Source organism: Corylus avellana, chromosome 1, assembly GCF_965113065.1.
Source record: "Corylus avellana chromosome 1, dhCorAvel1.hap1.2, whole genome shotgun sequence".
In the NCBI taxonomy this organism is placed as follows: Eukaryota; Viridiplantae; Streptophyta; class Magnoliopsida; order Fagales; family Betulaceae; genus Corylus; species Corylus avellana.
In genome coordinates this window covers 4,149,874-4,166,902 of record NC_142490.1, presented here as the reverse complement: position 1 = coordinate 4,166,902, position 17,029 = coordinate 4,149,874, and the positions used below count along the sequence as shown (strand labels likewise).

The following is a 17,029-nucleotide window of genomic DNA, read 5'->3' as shown; positions in this document are numbered from 1 at the left end:
AAAATAACAGGTGTCCATTCTTAATCTGTTTACATATTTTGCATTTTCATTCTTAATTAAATTACCACTTATTTCAAAAGTTTAAACTAATATTCATTAAATTCATATTCCAAAAAAGTTCATGAAAAACAAATCCAGTGAGCTCAGGAGTGTTACAATCAATACTAATATCAAATCCCGCTTTCATTTTGGCCATAATTGGCCTATTGTTATTTAAGACGCATTTCTGATCATCGTCATCAACCGCCTCCAGTCGTGAAATTTTTCCAATTATCATTTCAAAAGTCATAATCCTTTGACTTCATGGGTACAAAAACTTGCTTTAGCAAACGGGAACATAAATATTATGAGAAATATTCAATTAAAATCTTAATAATCACGTAAACCTCAGCCACCTTCCAACTTCTAACGTGTCCATTTCACAAACAGCTAGCTATTTTAGCCGTGCACGACAAAACATTCCACATGAGACAATCAATTTATCTATTTTTTTTTTTTTTTTCAAAATAATTTTGTTTCAATGACGGTTACAACAAGCTCATGTCACAATCTTTAACCCTAACATAATTAGATTAATCTAATCTTAGACACATCATCACAAGCCCTTTGAAGCTCTTTTGGCATATTCTCAGTGGTAAGCACAAAAGAGTTGGATATTCTTTTGGTGATTCTGCAATGGGATATGCCATTGGCATTCCCCGGCCAATACAAGTTTGAGTTCCATGGAACTTCTGTGATACCATTCATCTACTGACCAAATTACCCTCATTTTACTTTTTTTATTCATCCTCTGCAAATTCTTCAAGAATATAAAAATCCATAAAAACAGTAATTTAATTTGCTTCACCAAAAAAATTAACAAAAACCCACAGAACCTCCATTCAACCAAGTTTGATTGGTGCCACGAAGTAATGATGGTCTGGTTCCTAGGATACATGTCATCATCGTAAGTAAGCAACATGGAAATCCCATGAGATTATCTGTAAACAAAAAACCTGAGAACCGGGAAGCTTGTACTTTCCGAAAAACTATAAAGACCGTTAATCGTTGTCTTTGAAAGCTTCCTCTTTTTTACCTCACAAAATCGAACTCTGTGTTGCTTAGAAGAAAGAATAAAATAAAAATAAATAAATAAATAAATAGTCTCTCTCTCAAAGCACATGCCAAAGGTGAAGGATAATATTGGTTCGGTGAAAGCAGCTTGGGATGTCATTGGAGAGGCTTATTGCCGGAGGTGTGCCACCGTCGGAGGCTCCGGTGATGTCAAGGTCTCACTCATCCCGCCAATGTGGGGGGGAGCAGGTGTGGATCTTCGAGGAGTTGCCGACGGCCACGATCGAGTCGGTTTCACGGCCCGATACCGGAGATATCAGCCCCATGCTTCTGTCTTACACCATTGAGGTTCAATACAAGCAGGCATGCACCAACTCTCTCTGTCTCTCTCTCTGTTTGTTTCTCAATATCACTTGGTTTTATTTGCTGAATTGGTTTCTGGGTTTTATGTTGTTTTCTTGTTTTGGGATTCTAACATGAGGAGAAGTTTGAGTTTGTTATGTACAATAGTTGTCTGAGACATATTTTGAGTGTGGGGATTTTTTTTTTTTTTTTTTTTTTTTTTTCTGTTTATCTACTTTTGGTATATTATATAGCAACCAAATGGATATCAATTGAATTTGAATTATGGGTTGTGTTTAGCTGCAACTGACTAATAACTAATGATGAATTAGGAGTATGACAATTTGTTTTCAAGATACATTTGGAGCCTCTTTGATCAAGTTAAGAACTCATGAGTTTTCTTTTCCTTCTTCTCTTTTTTCTCTGGCTCTGCTGTGCTTATTGTAATGAGCTGGCTGAGATTTAAATAATTTTGCTGTTCTCACTTTTTTTAGTTTTTATAATTTAGCTGCCAGAATCAGGTTCATTACTGACCTTAAGAACTTGGGGCAAAGCATTTTTGAGGGGAATAATTACATTTTAAAAAAATCCCAGAAAAAAAATAAATGCTGTTTAAATGAACAATTACTGTTTAATTATGTTTAAAGTGATGATTTTAATTGGAACTGGGGTGCTTATTATAGGATCATTTTGATTACAAGTTACAAATAGAAGAAATGGTCCAGTTAGGTATTATCACTGCAATTTTGTCCTTTCTGTTTGTTCATTTATTATGAGAAGTCTTATGCATTTCAATCTTATTTATCATTGTCCTTAGAGCTCTTTAGTTTGATATTCTTTTGAGTTTTAAGACTCATTCAATATTGTGTCATGAGAATACATATAGCAGCTACAATGTGCAATTAATCATTGTATTCATATTGAAACAGTTCAAGTGGCGTTTACTGAAGAAAGCATCACAAGTTCTCTATTTACATTTCGCTTTGAAGAAACGTGCATTTATTGAGGAATTATATGGGAAACAAGAACAGGTTGGCCTATTATACATGACATGTCCTGGTCAATTTTTTTAACATTCATGGACCTGTAGGCTAGCCCAGTTTCGAACTTCTTGGTCTTCATTATTGTGTACATGTGATGATTATCATTTAACTTCTGATTGGAATTTTTTCTGAAAGGTTAAAGAATGGCTTCAAAGCTTAGGAATAGTGGATCAAACAGCAGTGGTGCAAGATGATGATGAACCTGATGATGGAGCTATTCCTTTACATTATGAAGGAAGTGTTAGAAACAGGTGAATGCTAATCCTATATTGTCCGTTCTGTTTAGTACTTGGAACTAATAAAGCACTTTCTACCATATTTGTTGTTCTTGCATCTCTTTTGGGGCTTTAAAAAGGAGATTTTTGGGATTTGGTTTATTATACAGAAATGTTCCATCAATTGCTGCTTTTCCAATAATTCGCCCAGCACTAGGAGGTCAGCAGTCCATTTCAGACAGAGCAAAGGTGGCAATGCAGGGCTATCTGAATCACTTTCTAGGAAACATGGATATTGTAAACTCCCGGGAGGTGAACATTTAATAATCTTTGCTGTTTCTACCTTAATGAAACTGATTTTTTTTTTTTTTTGGTTTTAGATCCTTTTGAATAGTTCATTTAACTAATGGCCAGTCGTATTTAACTTCAAAGATTTTGGCATGGGCTTCACTGGTTCTTTTATATCACTAACAACAGCTGCACATACATGCTTGAGAACTGAAATTTACATTCAGGTCTTTCCAACATTACCCAATACCCATCACATCTTTTACCTGTGAATGTAAGATAGTTTCTTGAAAGTCTCATTCTAATTTTAGAGGAATGTGAGTTCTGCGTATATCAATGTATCCTCTTCCAGGTTGTTTTCTGCTAATTTGACAATTATGCCTGCTTCTGCAGAAAGTCCAAAATATTGTTCTTGATAATCTATAGGAATGTGAATTTGGCAAGACCCCTTCTTCTTTGAGGTAGAGGGGGGTGATATGATTACACAAGAATCTTTTTAAACTTGATTCAGGGCAAACATTTTGACATTGCTTAATAAATACTGAAATGTATTGCAAATTGCCCATCAATCTTTTGTTACTGGCTACTTACACCATTTGTATTGTAGGTATGCAAATTTTTGGAGGTCTCCAAGTTGTCATTTTTACGCGAGTTTGGTTCAAAATTGAAAGAAGGTTATGTAATGGTGAAGCATCTACCAAGGGTTGATTCTGATGTGAAATGTTGGGTGTTACGTTGGTCCAGTTGTTGCCAAAGCAATTGGGAAAAGGTCTGGTTGCTGAACCTTATCCCTTTATCACAATTTTCATTGTTTTTTTGTTTTTTTTTTGGGAGGGGGTGCTAAATTAATAGAAACAATCCAGATTAACTGGGCCATGGAATAACTCCCAGGACTGGAAAACTGTTAAATGCCCCAAAATTCTGTCTTGGAAGCACCTTTTATTCATCTAAAGACTGGAAAATACCTAATGCTCAGGATGATGTTATGACTTTGATTCCTATGCAACCTGTATATGTCATCTCTGGTTACTTTGTAAACTGTAATTTTGTCATTATTCACACCTAATCTGCTTGCAGGTGTGGGCTGTTTTAAAACCGGGTTTCCTAGCCTTGCTGGATGATCCTTTTGACACGAAACTCTTGGACATAATTGTTTTTGATGTACTGCCAGTCTCCAACAGAAAGGAGGGGTTAGAAGTATACTTAGCAAATCATATAAAGGAACATAATCCCTTACGTTATGCATTTAGGGTGAGTTAAACTGTTTTTGTCTTTGCTTCTTCAACGCTTAAATATTATAATCATTATGTCATGTATGGGTTGAGGCTGTATCTGCTTTCCATTTACTACTTTGTAATGTTTTCATTCAGTCCAATGCAATTGCCTTCTGATAGTTCTGGTAATCTATATCCCAAGCCTTTGAACTTTCTTCTGCCAGAGAATTAGATGGTATAAGTAATTGAACCTGCAAGAGGCCAATTTCAAATTTATAAGATTGTGGCTTGATATATACTTTTATGTGTCATGATTTTTTTTTTTGGCTTAATTACTTCTTTAGAAGTGTCATAAACGATATGGAAATTTACTTCTTTTGATACCAGTAAGTCTAAATATATGATTTTTGTTTTTTTGCAATTTGATTCTAATGACAAAAATTTGGAAATGTTGAAAGGCCACTTGTGGAAATCGGAGCATAAAGTTGAGAACCACAAGTAGTGCCAAAGTTAAAGAATGGGTTACAGCAATCAACAATGCTGGTCTAAAATCTCAAGAGAGTTGGTGCCATCCTCAACGTTTTGATTCCTATGCTCCCCAAAGAGGTTTGATAGAAGATGGAAGCCAGGCTCAATGGTTTATAGATGGGGAAGCGGCCTTTGAAGTAATTGCTTCTTCAATAGAGAATGCAAAATCAGAGGTTTATTTTGTTCTTTTCTGTATTAACACATAATATATACAATTCATGCCAGTGTCTATTCCTTTTGACTGAAAGACTGAAAATTGTATGCAGATATTCATTACTGGGTGGTGGCTTTGCCCAGAACTGTATTTAAGACGCCCTTTTCATAGTCATCCTTCCTCTCAGCTTGATGCATTACTAGAAGCGAAAGCTAAGCTAGGGGTCCAGGTGCAAAAACATATGATTCTTTCTCATTCTTTATAAATGTACTATTTTGGCTTTGGGGTGTTTTTTTATGTCTTTGTCTACCTTTAGAACCTAGACGAATTACTTGGTTCTTTTCTTTTCTTTGGTTATTACATATACTTTTGCCATACTCTCATATAAAGTGTAGAAATTGTTTCTAGAATGAATTAATATAGATTGTATCACATTGCTCATAAAGTTATAATCAATATAAAGTGTAATTTGTAGCAGGGTTTGGAATCATGCTGTAGTTGTATGATCAGAAATGCCACTTTATTAGACTTGAAAAGCAGCATCTCAGCTTGCTCGTGTGATGAAACTCATAGACGAAAAAAAAAAAAAAGATTGTTCTTGAAAGAGAGGTTTAAACCTTATTTTTTATCATGTTTTCGTTGAGTTTTTATTTATTGTAGGACAAATACTGTGAATGAGAAGGTTTTGGCATCAGTCTATCTGTTTAAAAGAAAATAGTATCTGGCTCAATTGCCAGTCTTACTATGTATAAATGGCATTAGAATGAACTGCTCTTTATGCAGTCATCTATTCTCATCATTTAGTGCACTTCTATGATATAGACTGATTTTCATTATTGCAACTCTGACTCGGCTGCTGAGGTTCTGGGTCAGATATCATCCTTCTGATTCAACTTGAAGCTCACCATCAATGCTTAACCTCTTCTTCTTTTGCTCAGTTCATCCTGTTTTCCCTTTTCGTGTCATATTTTTGTTATTGTTCTCTTCCTACTTCTGAAATAAATTCTGCGTGCTTTCTGTGGATTTGAGCATAATTTAGATTTAACTTTAATCTAATGATATGCAGATTTACATTCTTCTTTACAAGGAGGTATCTCTTGCTTTAAAAATCAACAGTATGTACAGTAAGAAAAGGCTCCTTGACATTCATGAGAATGTAAGGGTTTTGCGATATCCTGACCATATATCCACTGGAGTTTATTATTGGTATGAAGTTTGTGGATTGAACTCATTCGGCATTCTTATTGACAGCTATGGATATATTTTGGATACTAAGCAATTACTATTAACTTGGTTTCTTACAGGTCACACCATGAAAAACTTGTTATTGTTGACTCTAAGATTTGCTTTATTGGAGGATTAGATTTATGCTTTGGACGTTATGACACAACTGAACACAGAGTGGGCGATTGCCCTCCTGTCATATGGCCTGGAAAGGACTACTATAATCCAAGGTATGATTTAGAACATTTTGCAGACAATGAAGCAGATATGAGTTTTGGTTTAGAAGTTTATGCTAAATATACTTCTCTGTTAGATGTTTATGGTACAAATATTATGCATTTAGCTTTTTTCATATATAAAACACGTCTTCGGAACTTGTAGAGTGATATATTTAACTCTCAACATGTGGAGTTTGCTGGAAAAATTTTAGTAAGTCTTGTAAACTAGTGTTGGGAGCAAGCTTTGTGTTATTCATTAATCTAAAATAATTGTAAGCAGCTATAAATTTTGGTCAGTAATTACTAATTTGTGATATTAATAGTTTTTATTTTTCCTTTCTCTTTTTTTGTGTAGGGAATCTGAACCAAATTCTTGGGAAGACACAATGAGAGATGAATTGGATCGTAGAAAATATCCTCGTATGCCATGGCATGATGTTCATTGTGCTCTTTGGGGGCCACCCTGTCGTGACGTTGCTAGGCACTTTGTTCAGCGCTGGAACCATGCTAAGGTTAATCTTTACTTACTTGATATATTTTTTTTATGTGTCAGAGTAATTCTTTATATAACATAATGAAACATTTATTCAGAGAAACAAAGCTCCAAATGAACAAAAAATTCCACTGCTTATGCCTCACCACCTCATGGTCCTTCCTCATTACATGGGAAGAAGCCAAGATATAGATATTAAACACAAGAACTCAGATGAAAACCAGAAAAGCATTAGCAGGCATGATTCTTTTTCGTCACTGTCACCTTCAGAAGATATCCCATTGCTTTTGCCTCTGGAAGCTGATGGAGTAGCGGCTTCGAATGTAGGCTCAAAGTTGAACGGCCTGCATATGAATCACAATCTTCTTGATCAGCCAAGTGGGGTCAATGGAAGTTTCTCATCCACATTCCAAGAGCCAGAAGTTAAAGCCTCAGCTGCTGATACACAGATTAAAGGCTTTGTAAATGACCTTGACTCTATGGATCTTCAGAGTGAAATGGATTCAAATGCGGTTGCAGAGTGTGACATGAAAACTTCAGATGAGTGGTGGGAAACTCCCAAGGAAGGCAATCATGCTGTTGCAGGGAACGACTGTGTTGGTCCGCGTACTGCATGCCGTGTTCAGGTTAGCTATACCTCATGGAGTCTATAACCATAACATGAATTTTGTTTGAGGAAGTAGGAGACAATATTTCGTGAATAGTCTTAGCCATCCACATCTGCTAGCACCAAGCATATATATTTTCTTCATACAGACTCCTGAAATATAAATCCTGTTTCCTATCAAGATTAACATTGTTAATGCAAGGTTATACGGTATTATATGTGTTGCACTAACCTAGCATTTGTACCACCATTGAAATCTCAAAACCCTTTAAGCTGGAAAGGGGACCAGCTCATGTGTATTGTTATTCCCTACTTCCATCCTGATGTATCTCAATTTCTCTTTTTAATCTTTCATCTTCTGCCTTCTTGAATGAATATGTGGTGTATAGGTTATCAGAAGTGTCAGCCAGTGGTCTGTTGGAACAAGTCAAATTGAAGGAAGCATTCATAGTGCTTATTGTTCTCTCATTAAGGATGCAAAGCATTTTATCTACATAGAGGTAACAAAAGTTTGTCAAACTAACTCTGATTTCTTATAGATGAGTTTAAAAAGGTAGTCTGTGAATCATTTTGATTGTCTTTTGGCCAGCATCTCACTCTCTTTATTCTTTGCTTGCTTCCAGAATCAATTTTTCATATCGGGGCTTAAAGGAGATGAGACAATACAAAACCGTGTCCTAGAAGCTTTATACCGTCGTATTTTGAAAGCACACAAAGAACAGAAGTGTTTCAGGGTCATTGTTGTCTTGCCACTCTTACCTGGCTTCCAGGTACTCGTACTTGGTTTTATTTCCAAACAATTGGACAATAAGTTTAGATACCTAAGCCTTTACTTCTGTTGTGAACTTTTATTACAGGGAGGTCTGGATGATGGTGGTGCAGCAACTGTTAGAGCCTTAACGCATTGGCAGTATCGTACTATTTCTAGAGAAAAACACTCAATACTGCATAAACTTAACGTTGTTCTTGGTCCTAAAACCCATGATTATATTTCTTTCTATGGCCTGAGATCCTACGGTAGACTTTTTGATGGTGGTCCTGTGGCTACCAGTCAGGTAATGCCAAGCACTACATGCCTCCATTTTATGCAGCCTTTTGTGTCCCAGATAGAATTTTTGGCTTTATACATGTTGCTTTTGAAGTCCTAGATGTACCATGTGTGACATTGAGCCTCTTCGTAATAGATTCCATTGCCTCCCACAGTTAAGTACTGTATAATTGCAACTCCTCCATACTCTGCCCCTATGAACCTCATAATGGGTTGAGGTGTTGTCTCTTCCCAAACCTGTGCCTCTATTCTCAACAAATAAAGCTCAGATTAATGCATGCACGAAAGAAGATTGTTTTTTCACTTTTTATTAAACAGTAATAGTTATCATGAATATTTAGCTTTTTTTCTCATTGCAGATTCTCTCTTTTATGCAGGTTTATGTGCACAGCAAATTAATGATTATTGATGACCACATTGCTTTGATTGGTTCATCCAACATAAATGATAGGAGTTTGCTAGGATCAAGAGACTCTGAGGTATCATTTCTACTTTAGCTGAAGGGCTACCTTTCTGAGCATATAAAAGAGTTCAAATTCGGAATGCATTTACTGAAGTTGTTCTTGGTGATCTAAGCCAAGAATATAAGCTGTTCTCCACCAGATATAGAAAATGCTAGAGAACTGTTGTGCTTCATTTATCCGTTACCATATGCACAGATGGAAGGAAAAGGTTTCTCCTAGCATCTGTGTTTGGTTTAATGTCTCCACGAATTAAGTCACTTTCTCTTGGAACATTCAGCCGGTCAACTATAGTTTTGCCTCATTTTTTGGAAAAAAATTAGGAAAATAAGATATCCTCTTAGTAGCATAATTCAAATAATGCTATTGGGGAGATTGTTTGTTAGCTACAATTTCGAGAAAATGATGATTTAAATAGACTATAAAACAAGAGTTCAACTCTCATTAATCTATATTTATGAAGGTGTTGTTCTACTCCCTTTCTCATTTTCTCAGAAAGAAAAGGACAGAAAAAATATATTTGACTCTAACATTTCTGTTTCAGATTGGGGTAGTAATTGAAGATAAAGACTTTCTTGATTCATCTATGAATGGAGAGCCTTGGCAGGCTGGAAAATTTTCTTATACTCTTCGGTGCTCCCTGTGGTCTGAGCACCTTGGTTTATCTGCAGGAGAGGTTAGTAACATTAACCAAACATGGATGTTTCTGCACTGCCTACCCTCCACAAAACTTCAGAGGCGATATTTAAGGCCTGCTGCTGGATTAAATTCTTTATCCCTTACATATAAACTCCATCATTATATGTAGTTCACACAGATAGTCATCAGTTAATTGGTGACCTTATATGCTGCACTGACGCTATGCTTTTAATTTCTTCAGATCAATCAAATTAGTGATCCTGTAACAGACTCAACATACAAAGATCTGTGGTTAGCAACTGCAAAGGTGAGATTAGCCAGATTTTGAGAAAATGTTCTGTTAGTTTCAATTGGGTGTGTGTGTGTTACCATCTAATATAACATTAATGCTGGTGGGCCTCTATGCTTCCATAATCATATTCATATACAACACGAACATGCATGCAGGCAAACATGCATGCACATCTACATAATGTATGTAAAATGTTTTTGGAAGAATGTGGCCTTGACATGTGGTTTTTCTAAAAATATTCAGATTATCTATAGATTAAAATCAGTTTTCTGCGTATTATCATTCGAGTTCAAGAGATTTCAGTATAGTTTGTAATGTAGGATATGTTAGTGATATATGCATCTTAAGAAATCTGTGTGGAAAACTGGGCAGTCTCAGTCATTTATTTATCTTTCATCAGTTTTCACTGATATATAGTTTACCCTTTTGCATCACCTGTACTAAATTAACATGCTACAATATGTGACAGAAAAATTCCATTATCTACCAAGATGTCTTTGCTTGCATTCCCAACGATCGCATACACTCTCGGTAAGATACTACCATGACTGTGCTCTCCTTTTTGCTGCACTTGCGGCTCTCTCTCTCACATTGTGTAATGTTGCTGTTGCACACAGAGCTGCTCTCAGGCAAAGCATGGCCCATTGGAAGGAGAAACTTAGCCACACCACCATTGATTTAGGAATAGCCCCTGAGAAGCTAGAATCCTCTGAGAATGGAGAAGTCAAGGAAATAGATCCAATGGAGAGATTGAAGTCTATTAGGGGACATCTTGTTTCCTTCCCTGTAGAGTTTATGTGTGAAGAAAACAATATGAGACCAGTATTCAACGAGAGTGAGTTTTATGCAGCTCCTCAAGTATTTCACTAAGGAGGTAGAGAAATCATAGGTAGATATAATATATGAGAGATCCATTGTTTTACCCCCAATTGTAGATAATCCCACTGTGAGAAAGAGAGAACGGGAATCCATTAGCAGAAAGTTCACTCACAATATTTATTTAGAGTAACGTTATTTAGTAGACTACTATACAACTGTCATACAACCGAAATGATGTGGCAATGAAAATCAATCTATTTATTTATTTTTTTTACAATAGTTGATTTTCACTGTTATATCATCAAGTTGTATGGTTATCGTATAACAGTCTATTAAATAGTATTAATCATTTATTTATAGATATTTATTGGGTAAAATTACTGAATGCCGCATTGGCCTTCATATCTCTCCGTACAGCTAATACTAGTAGTTGATAAATGTATATACATTTTGTTTTCATTTATTAAAGAGTACTGTCCATGCTCATTGTAATATGTATAGCTTTATTATGTCCTTGAGCTGGATTTGTGAATGGTCCCTATTTTGGCTTTCAATCTATATAATAGCTTTCCCACATTAAATCCCATATAATGATATGTTCTTGAATTTGTACTGGTTTCTACTCATGAGAAGATTCTCATTATTATTTTTGAATGTGGGGAACATTCTGTTGTTGATACTTGAACCTAAGTATAATAATTAAGAACTTAAGATTCAAATTACATGAACTTCCATGCAAATTAAGTACTAAAAGAGATGGGGATGTATGTAGTAAACAATGCGATTAACTCAACTATATTGATGAATGCCAAAATAATTGATTTGTAATTGTACTGAGAATTTAAAAGTGTGTTTGGTATTACGATTTGGCATAACAAGAATTTAATTTTAAATTAAATCTCATAAATCATATTGTGAACTATAAAAATAATAATTTAACATATCATGTTTTGAAATAAAAATAATAATTTGAAAACATATCGTGTTTTCAAATTACAGGTAAGAGATACGTTTTTTAAAACGCACGATTTTACAGTTAAACTGTAATTTTGAATTATAAAAAGCTAAACGCGATAGTTCCATGACAAACATTTTTACTTTTTCTCACATCAATCAAATTTTACTACAATTCCGAGCCACCTAAAGGCCAACTAACTTTCCAAACAAGCGCTCTAATTCCATAACATGACAATCGTTTCTAACATGAGAATCGAAGGCAACGTGTTACGTAAGACTCTAGTCTATTGTTGAAACGTCAAAACATGTATTATGAACGCGTGTCAATTATAGACGGCAAATGCATTACTCCTTTCATATACACGAGTGCACCATCCTCCAATTTCCTTTGTTTTCCCTCTATACTGTTCCTATTTCCTCGCCTTCTCTTACTGCAGCTTTTCTGACTGACACTAAGAAAGTAAATCCTCCAGCTTCGAATCTACAGAGACAAGGTACTGAGCGAACTTTTCATTTTGCTTTGTCTAATTAGGATTTTAGTATATGGGTATTTGGGTTTTGTTAATTTTATGTCCTCGATTTGCATTTCATGGTATTCTGAATTGGGTGGTTGGTTTGAGGAAAAATAAGTGTTTTATGATTAGTGTTTGTTCAAAATATGGGTTTGAAGCTAAGAGGTTGTTGGTTGAGTTTGTTTCGTTGATTTTACGTGCACATGTTTCTGCATTTTATACTTTTTTCCGGATTGGGTTCTTTATGACTTGCATTTTTGCTGTAGGCCATTGTTGTCATGTGCATTTTACAACTTTGAGATGATTGGTCTGAGTACAGTCTGTGTGCAGCTTGAAATGTACTATTGTGGGGCTCGGTTTTAATTGAAAGAAAAAGATGATTTGGTGTTTTAGGACCGAGGAAGAGACAGGAAAAGAAAGCGAAATTTTGAACCTTACTTTTAATTTTCGAAAAAGGAAAGAAAGAAAAGGGAAGATAGGACTCCACTGAGGTAAATTGTTTTGTATGGCATGAGAATAGGTGTAGATTATTGTGTCCATGAATCATAATTAATAAATAATCTAAGAGTTAAAACTTTTTCTTTCTTTCTTTTGCCTACATTTTCTCAGCTGCCAAACAGAGTTGTATTTGGGCTTTAACTTTTCTGTTTAAGTATTTCTATAATTGAGTTGGGGGAGATGAAACAGGAATACTCTCACTTATATGTTTGTTTGGATAACTAGAAGACTATTCTTGATAATGGATGAAGGTTTTTTTTTTTTTTTTTTTTTTTTTGGGAATCAGAAGATAATACTCCCAGACTTCAGGGTGAGTGAAGAAAGGTGCTTGACTACATTAACATGACTTTGAGATTAAGAGCTCAATAGCTGTCACTGTACACAAGCTATGTACTGAACTTTTCATTGGAAGTACAATAAGAGATAGATGCTCAAACCTGATCCACACTGCTTAATTATTCTGAAGATTTTTTTTTTTTTTTGCATAAGAATATTAGCTATGTTTTCCTCTCATGAACCTTAATTCAATTTTAAATGAGCTTCTTCATAAGTTTAAAATGAACAATGTAGATGTGACTGCTAACATGTGATATTATAATTATTGTGTACCTACATATTTCTTGAGTGTGCATCTCTCTCTCTCTCTCTCTCTTGCAGGGAGGATTTAATGCTTTTTTAACTAAAGGTTTGGCTTAATGGCGTCATCTGCAATAAAATCTGGGGCATTAGTGTCACTAGAAGAGATACACCCTTCTTCTCCATTCTTCAAGCAAGGGGCATCACTTAGAGTTACTGGAAAGTAAGACTTCTGCCTGTCCAATGCTAAATTGGTGGTCATATATGTCATTTGCTTGAATTTTAATGTTTATCTTCTTCCTGTTGTATACCTTTTTCCAAGTTTCTTTAACATCAGTGGCAGGATCCACCTGAGGGATTATTTGGGCCTCCAAATTCAGAGGATTATTGGTTTAAGGCTTACAAACTTAAAAACATGACGTTCTTCTATTGTTATTTTTATTGAATTTGAGAGATGATGGTAGATTAGGGTAATAGAAGTTCTCGATGAAGGATGTTGGCAATATTGGTTCATGGGAAATTGTACATCAATAGAGGAGGTTCTGACAAAGGTGGTGGGGTTGGTGGCAGTGATGTAATATAATTTTTTTTAAAAAAAAAGGTGAGATGGGACTAGAGTGGTGAAGTAGATTTTGGAGGGATGTTGGTGGTGGCACTGTAGGTGGTGGTGATGTTGGTGATAGTGTTAATGGTTTAATTGTTGGTGTAAGAAATGGAGTGAGAGAATTGGACTTTGGAAAAGTGGCCTAGGAGATTTTCTTGTGACAAACATGGTGGCAGTGGACTTGATAGTCATGGCATGGTGGTAGTTGGATGATGGTGTGAGAGTGATGGAAGAGATAGTATGGCGGCAGCATCGGCATGGTAAAGGAGGTGGTGGTGGTGATAGAGCTGACAGTTGGTAAATTGCTTGAGGCGCTGAATAAAAAAAGAGTGATTGCAAAGAATTAGATGGCACCACGATTTTGAAATTAGCCAGTTAGACCGTCATTTTTAGTGGAAAAAAGGGGTCTACATGGAATAGTTTATTATATGTTTATGAAGCAAAGGATTTGGTTGAAAATATTTGCTTGTAACATCAAAAGACTGTCTAGAAAGTTTAGTTGTGGGGGCTTAGTAGCTTGGGAAAAGTGCTTTACTGGTCAGCATCTGGTTGGAGGGTAACAAGAGGATCTTTTTGGCAAAGAGAAGTCGCTGGGGAAGATCAACATAAGCTTTCTCAAGGCATTATTTGATTGGGTCTTGATCAAAATGGGGTTCCATAAGGCATTATTCAAGGTCTGAGTGGGTTTGACTTTCTTTGATACTTTTGGATAAACTCTTTACTTATATAAAAGTAAAAAAGATAGGCAATATTTCTAGGATCTTCGTACAACTATGGTTCTAGTATGTCTGGGTTATAACTTTAGCTTGTTTGCCCCAAGGGAACAACAGGTAAGATCATAACTCACAGCCTGCAAAAGAGATTTGACTCATAGTCTTTGGCATGTAATTTATAGTTGTGTAATATTTATGTTAGATTTCTACATGGAGGGAAAGTTTAATCTTATAAGTAATTTGTTACCCTAAGTGGAAGGGTAAGGTGAGATTCGAACTAGTGAGACTTTCATTTCATGAGGCATGGTTCCCAACTGATTGAGACCCTTGGGGTAAGAAAGTTTGGTCATTATCATTCTTATGTTAAATTTGATTCTCTAAACTAGTGCATTGGGATTTTTTTAAAACTATCCAATAGAATATACTGAAGAAGGATGTCATCACAGCCCAATAGCGCTTACTGTTAGCCCACCTGAGTATTTAATTGCGAGATTAGCAAACTGCCTGGTACAATTGGCATCTCATTGTCTTAGATCTTATTCCTGAAGGCTGAAGGGATCTTATTTTAAAGTTTTCTTTTCCTTTGCAGGTCCTTGTCACTAATATCGTTTATAGTACGTGATTGTAAAGTATTTAGATAAAAGAAATCAAAAACATTTTTTCTAAGCATGGTTACATGAAAGCTTAAGAACTCATTTCCATCCAATCAGTTTTAGGGAAATATCTTGGTCTTTGCCAAGAAATTGTGGAGCTCTTTCATCTCCATGTGCCTACATATAATGGTTATTCCATTATTGATGCAAATCTCTTGTTTATATATAAGATTCAAATCCTAACTGATCTTATAATTGGGAAAGGTCAACAGATTTAAATAATCCTGTAATGCCTTGCACAATTATGCATTGTTTCTGCTGGAATAGGAGGCTGGATGATTGCAGCACTTATATTTTATTATCTTCATTGTTAATATCTTACAAGCAGAATACAATATTGATGAAGAGCTTATTATATCTTGTTCCCCAACAGACTACAAGAGTATTCTGTTGAGACAGCTATAGCCATAGTTATTGATGGAAATGCCAACCTGAAGATCAACACTCAGCATCTGAGGGATCTTAGCTTTAGAGTCGGTTCCGTCTACCAATTCATTGGCGAACTCCTTATCCAACCTGATAATGAGGTGGGATGCTGGCACCATTGGTTCAAGGCTTATAGCATCTCTCTCTCTCTCATACACATGCATTGATATGTACATATATTAAGATAGTAATCTCTGGCTTTCCATTTCATTTCAGGCAATATTGCAGGCACGTGTGGGTAGGAATGTGGATGGAATTGATCTAAATCTCTACCATCAGTCCCTGCAGCTGTTGAGACAATTTCAAGCTGATCACTTGAGTACCCCTTGATCCAGTTTTGTCAACTCTGAAGCTTAGTTTCTGTCACTACCATTCCATTGTTCTGACACAGTGACAAGGGAATTTTCTTTAGTTTTTATTTCCCCTGTTTCTTTGTTAATTAAGTTAGGAAGCATTGGAAAAACTAAAACCTTTCCATTGGGTAGTTTGAAGTTTTCCTTCTGAAAAAAAAAATGGTCCGAGTTAGAAAAAAGCAATGTTGCCCAATATTCTACAAATTGAGGGAGTGAATTGAAATTGCCTCATTACTCATGGAGTTATTTTGTATTTTTCTCCAAAAATTGGTCTCATACGCCAAGAGGGCACATTAACACAAGACTTGGATCACCGCTTAGCAATCTATTTGGTTTTGCGATTTCAAAACATGCAATTTGAGAAACAACAATTATAAAACGTATAATTTGAAAACATGATTTTTAAAAATGTAATTATGTGTTTGATAAAATTATAGTTTAGCCTTTAAAATTGTGCATTTTAAAAAATGCACCCCTTGCCTACATATTTTTATGTTTTTACGTCACTATTTTTTAGAAACGCACTCCCAAACGAAATATTTTTTTTCGCACTTTCAACCTGCAAAAGCGCATGGCCAAATGGCCTATGCTAAATGAACAGATGAACCAATAAAAATCTTTGTATTTGTCATTGCTTAATTGCCGATGTCCATTAGTTGCAGTATTCTTGCTCAAAATTGATAGATTAAAAAAAAAAAAAAAAGAAGATTGGACTTCCATTTATTGTGGATTTATTATTTAAGAGTGATGACTCAGCTAATTGAGATTTGTACACCTTATTTATATAGGATTAGGAGTTATCTTCCAAGTGGTATTCCTATGTGGCTGATAACCAAGAGTATGTAAAAGGAAGACTGTATAATATTTTATATAAATATATAAAGCTTGCTTAGGTTCTTTATCCTATCCACACTTTAGAAGACTCTATTCTCATACTGCTTAGAGAATAATAATAATAAATTTGCTCATTAGCAGCCACCCAAAAAGGGCAGTAAAGAGAAGAATATTCAATTGCTAACAATTGTTTCTTTAAAGCTAATAATATACATGAATTGATCATGTCAAAGGAATCTCCCACATATGTTTAGAATTAAACATA

The 17,029-nt window shown here is 35.3% G+C and overlaps 2 protein-coding genes across 5 annotated transcripts; both read left to right on the top strand.

The window, feature by feature from the left end:
- Positions 1-1,206: 1,206 nt before the first annotated feature.
- Positions 1,207-10,836, top strand: LOC132172086 (phospholipase D zeta 1-like). Of its 2 annotated transcripts, XM_088518325.1 has the most exons (21): positions 1,207-1,416; positions 2,325-2,426; positions 2,574-2,689; positions 2,824-2,965; positions 3,549-3,710; positions 4,019-4,192; positions 4,614-4,856; positions 4,950-5,066; positions 5,904-6,043; positions 6,142-6,291; positions 6,635-6,791; positions 6,871-7,150; positions 7,193-7,398; positions 7,769-7,879; positions 8,003-8,149; positions 8,237-8,434; positions 8,805-8,906; positions 9,433-9,564; positions 9,769-9,834; positions 10,289-10,350; positions 10,437-10,836. In XM_088518325.1, the coding sequence occupies exons 1-21, from the start codon at positions 1,207-1,209 to the stop codon at positions 10,687-10,689; spliced, it is 3,270 nt and encodes a 1,089-aa protein (XP_088374451.1). In that variant the 3' UTR covers positions 10,690-10,836. The 2 variants fall into 2 exon arrangements, with proteins under 2 accessions (XP_088374451.1, XP_059439509.2); XM_059583526.2 differs by having other exon boundaries at positions 6,871-7,398.
- A 1,126-nt stretch (positions 10,837-11,962) lies between these two features.
- On the top strand, positions 11,963-16,183 carry MDO1 (telomere-capping, CST complex subunit). 3 transcript variants are annotated; one of them, XM_088510860.1, is made up of 5 exons: positions 11,963-12,089; positions 12,374-12,598; positions 13,263-13,404; positions 15,525-15,678; positions 15,794-16,183. In XM_088510860.1, exons 3-5 carry the CDS (start codon positions 13,301-13,303, stop codon positions 15,905-15,907), a joined length of 372 nt encoding a protein of 123 aa, XP_088366986.1. In that variant the 5' UTR covers positions 11,963-12,089; positions 12,374-12,598; positions 13,263-13,300; the 3' UTR covers positions 15,908-16,183. The 3 variants fall into 3 exon arrangements, with proteins under 3 accessions (XP_088366986.1, XP_059438750.1, XP_059438749.1); XM_059582767.2 differs by lacking the exon at positions 12,374-12,598 and having other exon boundaries at positions 13,291-13,404; XM_059582766.2 differs by lacking the exon at positions 12,374-12,598.
- The last annotated feature ends 846 nt before the right edge of the window (positions 16,184-17,029 follow it).